We start from the raw sequence: 4804 nt of genomic DNA on the forward strand, positions 1-4804 counted from the left end.
AGATGTATTTTTGTTTGCCACATCGTCTAACGTTGGCAGGCACGTAGCCAGAGGGGGGGCTAGGGGGCTAAAGCCCCTCCCGAAATTTTTCAAAAATGAATTTCAAAAACCGGCGATGTTTAACAAAATTTGTTGCTCATTTGGTTTGAACAAATCTTTGAGAAAAAGTTGAAGAAGGCTATTTCTAACCACCAAAGGCAATGGTCACGAAATTCAGTCACTTTATGCTTTTGCTCGAGCCAGTGCGACGCGAACGATAAAAATAGTAACTTTTATATTGTGTGTCTTGCCTAAAGCATAAAAGAAACTGTTACTATAATTGTTGCTGTAGTAATCTGTCGAGAAGCAAGAAGTGGTGCTCCAGCCAAATACGGTGATTATAAAATTATTGATGATTCGCTTAGGACCGAGTATTCATAATGTGGAACATTTCCTGAAGGTGTAAATGGAGGTTGGACTTTCGGAAGCGAGTTCTACAATGTCAGGCATTTAGCGCTCAACAAATTAGCCCAGATGAAACCATTCATTTCGAACAACTTAAAACACATGGTTGAAAGTGACAATGCTATAATTAAGATCCTCCTATATATGGACGATGAGAACATCAATGTTCCGCTACAAGATCGGATATCGCTTACTCGCAGATTAATGTCATATTTGGGAGAAATGGAATCCATTCGGAAGGATAATTATTGAGAGCGAGAAGCAAGGAACAAATCAGACATTCGCAAACATAAAGTCAAAATTGACGAATTGACATAAAGTTTTGCAAAAGTTTCACAGGAAACGGATAATTTGCTGTGATTTGAAAACAGACAACTCTAAAAGAAAGCCTCTTTTGAAAATTAGATGTAAGTGCGATGTGTTCTCTTCCATGTGTCGGAAGCAAGTGATGCTGAAATTATTAAGCTCACTTGTGTTTATAGTTTCTAGTTATTTTGGTGGTGATATATTTACCTAATTTTACGTAAATTAGAAGCATTCAGAATAAGTGCTAAGTAATTTTCTTTCGATTAGTGAACAAGTTCTGAGCAGTTTCGCTCAGTAGATTAAATTCTGGGTAGTTTTCATTAGTAGATTAAATCATTGAAATATATATTTTACATTGTCCAAAAACCCATGAAATCCGAAATAATACCTTCAAATGTTCAAATATAATATTTACTTAATCTAGGTAATCTTCTCAAGTTCCAACGGTTTTGCAAAATTCTGAACGTCAATGAGCTAATGAACTTATTCTTGCATTGTAGTGGAATCAGTAGTTTTTTGCACTCACTTTACATTTTGACTTTTACTATAGTTTCAGGGATCTAGGAAAATCAGTCTACGATATTTTTAATTCGTAAGTCCAATGATATGAAAGTATCTAAAAAGAATCTACTTAAATAAATAAATAGATAGTTATTCTCAGTTGCCTGATAATATTGTCGAAGATAGCGTTTAACCCATTCCCCACGAGAGTCAAATGAAAAAACATGTGTTTTTCTCAGGATTATAATTACGCATACTTCGGATGAAGTCACAGAACTAGTAATAGTAATAGCCTGATCATGAAAATAGGAGTTGAAGTTCACTTTGTTCGGACATTCTTTGCAACGATAAACTTGGATTTCACACTGATATATTCCTATCCATGGAGACAACCTTGACGTTGGTTTCGTTCTCCTGTTTAGCAAATGCGTGTAAAATTTCGTTAGGCGGGTTTTTGGATATTTTTGTACTCATTCCAATTTAGCGTCTTCTACACCTTGTAAACGTGTAGTCTAGAATGCGTAGCATTTTCAATCAGCCCTAAATACTTTGATCTCTTGATGAATCTTGAGAGAAATTTCTAACTTATAAACTAATAATAATCAAATTTAATTCGTCGATGCACTATAGCTTTTCTTGTAACAGACAACATATTTTTAGGGTTTTTAGTGTCTATTGTCTTAGTTATGGAATTGTTTTCACTAAGAACATTTCATAATTACATTCAGTTTACTGTGACTATCTCAAGTCATCAGAATTTATACATTTATGCAATAATTTTCAAGCCCCTCCCTAAACAAAATCTTGGCTACGGGCCTGAACGTTAGACTTCAAGAAGTTGTGCAAAGCCGTTCCCGACCGACTAAAAGGAAAGTACTCAGTTGTGTGATGTCCCTCTTCGACCCGCTAGGGCTTTTGTCGCCATTCACAGTGCTGGGAAGGATGTGGGTACAAGATATTTGGCGAACGGGTTGCCAATGGGACGATCTTATAGACGACGTGTCCTACCAGAAATGGATTCGTTGGTCGCAATTGCTATCGAGCATTGAACGGTTTAAAGTTCCGCGATCCTATTTCGGCGCAGCAAAGGCAAGCGAAATTGAGGATATGCAGCTTCATATCTTCACAGATGCTAGTGAGACAGCTTACGGTTGTGTGGCGTATTTGCGAGCAGTAATCAGAGGTGAAGTTAAGTGCGCTTTGGTGATGAGCCGCTCGAAAGTGGCCCCACTAAAGCAAGTATCGATCCCACGGTTGAAACTTCTAGGTGCAGTTTTAGGAGCGCGTTTAGTACGAACGGTGCACGAAAGTCATAGCTTCCAAATTAACAAACAGTTTATTTGGACCGATTCGCAGACAGTGCTGTCTTGGATCCGGTCCGATCAACGCAGATACAAGCAATTTGTTGGGTTCAGAATTGGAGAGATCCTGAGCCTAACGAAACTCACAGAATGGTTTTGGGTACCAACGAAGTTGAATGTAGCTGATCAGTTAACCAAATGGAGTAAAGACTTCGATCTTCTCTCAGACAGTACATGGGTTAACAGTCCAAGGTTTTTGTACCACGCAGTGGAAGATTGGCCAATGAAGAACTTGCCACCAGCAAATACGACAGAAGAGCTACGGGTCCATCTACTTCTGCAAGACGTAGTTGTACCGGAAAGTTTCATCGACTTCCGTCGATTTTCCAAGTGGACCGTGCTTGTCCGAACCATGGCTACGGTGCATCGATTCGCGACGAATTGTCGGAAAAAGTCCGAGGGATTGCCGATTGAAACGCTGAAAGCAACGCCAAATCAGAGAAAGTTGATGGTCACATGTGCAATTCCATCAAGGCGTGTACCATTACAGCAGGAGGAATATCAGAAAGCAGAACGAGCACTATTGAAGATAGCACAGCTAGATGCTTACAGGGACGAGTTGGCGGTTTTGCTGCGCAACAAGGAGCGGCCAATCAGCGAGTGGCTGACTATCGAAAAATCAAGTGTGCTATACAGGCTGACTCCTCTGATCGAAGAAGATGGGCTGATTCGCATGGAAGGGCGCGCGGCGAATGCGGAGTTCCTCCCCTTTGACTTGCGATTTCCAATCATCGTACCGGATGATCATCCGATTGCGAAGTTGATAGTGCAACACTATCATGAAAGGTTTGGCCACATGTATAGGGAAACAGTTAAGAACGAGTTGAAGCAGCGGTTTCACATACCAAAAGTCAATGTAGTATTACGGAAAGTGTCAACGTCATGTCAATGGTGCAGGGTGCGCCGCAGTCGTCCGCAAGCTCCACGGATGGCACCATTGCCGGTACAAAGGTTGACTCCAAATATTCGACCATTCAGCCATGTTGGAGTCGACTATCTGGGTCCATTCGAGGTAACGGTCGGTCGCAGAAAGGAAAAGCGGTGGGTCGTATTGTTCACCTGTATGGTAGTTAGAGCCGTGCATGTAGAAGTGGCGCATAGTTTGACGACGCAGTCATGCTTGATGGCGATTCGACGGTTTGTGTGTCGTAGAGGACCTCCCAGCGAATTCTTCTCGGATAACGGCACGAATTTGCGAGGAGCGAGTAAAGAAGTCATTAGCATGATGCAAACCATTGGACTGGATTGTGCCGACGAATTCACGAATGCGAGAACTAAATGGACGTTTAATCCACCCGCCACACCGCATATGGGTGGTGTGTGGGAGCGGCTTGTTCGGTTAATCAAGGACGCACTGGAGGCGTTGAACGACGGTCGGCGAGTGACTGACGAAATTTTGCAGACGTCCATTATTGAAGCGGAAGAGATGGTGAATTCTCGTCCACTCATCTATAATTCAGAGCAGTCACTGGAAGCAGACGCACTAACTCCAAACAATTTCTTGCGGGGCGTTTCTCCAAATGAACCACATGCAACCCCACCTCCAGTAAATGCAGCAGAAGCCTTGCGGGATTCCTACAAACGGTCCCAACAAATTGCAGACGAGATGTGGAAGAGGTGGGTTAAGGAATACGTACCGTCAGTGAATCAAAGAACGAAGTGGTTTGAGGAGTCAAAGCCATTGAAAACAGGGGATTTGGTTTACGTTGTTGAGGGGGCAAACCGGAAGTCATGGGTTCGAGGGATAGTTGAGCAGCCAATAGTCTCCGGAGATGGAAGAACACGTCAGGCTTGGATACGCACCAAGAGCGGTGTATTCAAACGCGCGGCAGTAAACTTAGCGGTGTTGGAGATTAATGGTGGTAACGCTGGACCAGAATCTTGCGCTGGACCAGGATTACGGGCCGGGGAATTGTTCGGAACAACAACCGTGGCAACACTGCCGGCGATCGGTGCGAGAAATGTGCTACATGGGTGAGAAGTGTGATGGAAAAAGATAGCAGAAGAAAAAGAAAACAAAGTAACTGTCAGATGATTAGTTGGAAAGTTGATAGCAAAAAAAATAGATTTGGAAATTTACTGAAATATTTAAGATTTAAGCTAAATGAAATAAAATAGTTTGTGCTGAATTGAAAGAGTTAAGGTGAGATGACCTATAAATCTAAAGAACATTAATAAATAAATAATTGCGG

The 4804-nt window shown here is 41.9% G+C and overlaps 1 protein-coding gene across 1 annotated transcript; it reads left to right on the forward strand.

The window, feature by feature from the left end:
• The first annotated feature begins 2193 nt into the window (after positions 1 to 2193).
• Positions 2194 to 4590, forward strand: LOC131679498 (uncharacterized). Its single transcript, XM_058960233.1, has one exon. It carries the CDS (start codon positions 2194 to 2196, stop codon positions 4588 to 4590), a length of 2397 nt encoding a protein of 798 aa, XP_058816216.1.
• Positions 4591 to 4804: the final 214 nt, after the last annotated feature.

Source organism: Topomyia yanbarensis, chromosome 2 (genome assembly GCF_030247195.1).
Source record: "Topomyia yanbarensis strain Yona2022 chromosome 2, ASM3024719v1, whole genome shotgun sequence".
Lineage (NCBI taxonomy): Eukaryota > Metazoa > Arthropoda > Insecta > Diptera > Culicidae > Topomyia > Topomyia yanbarensis.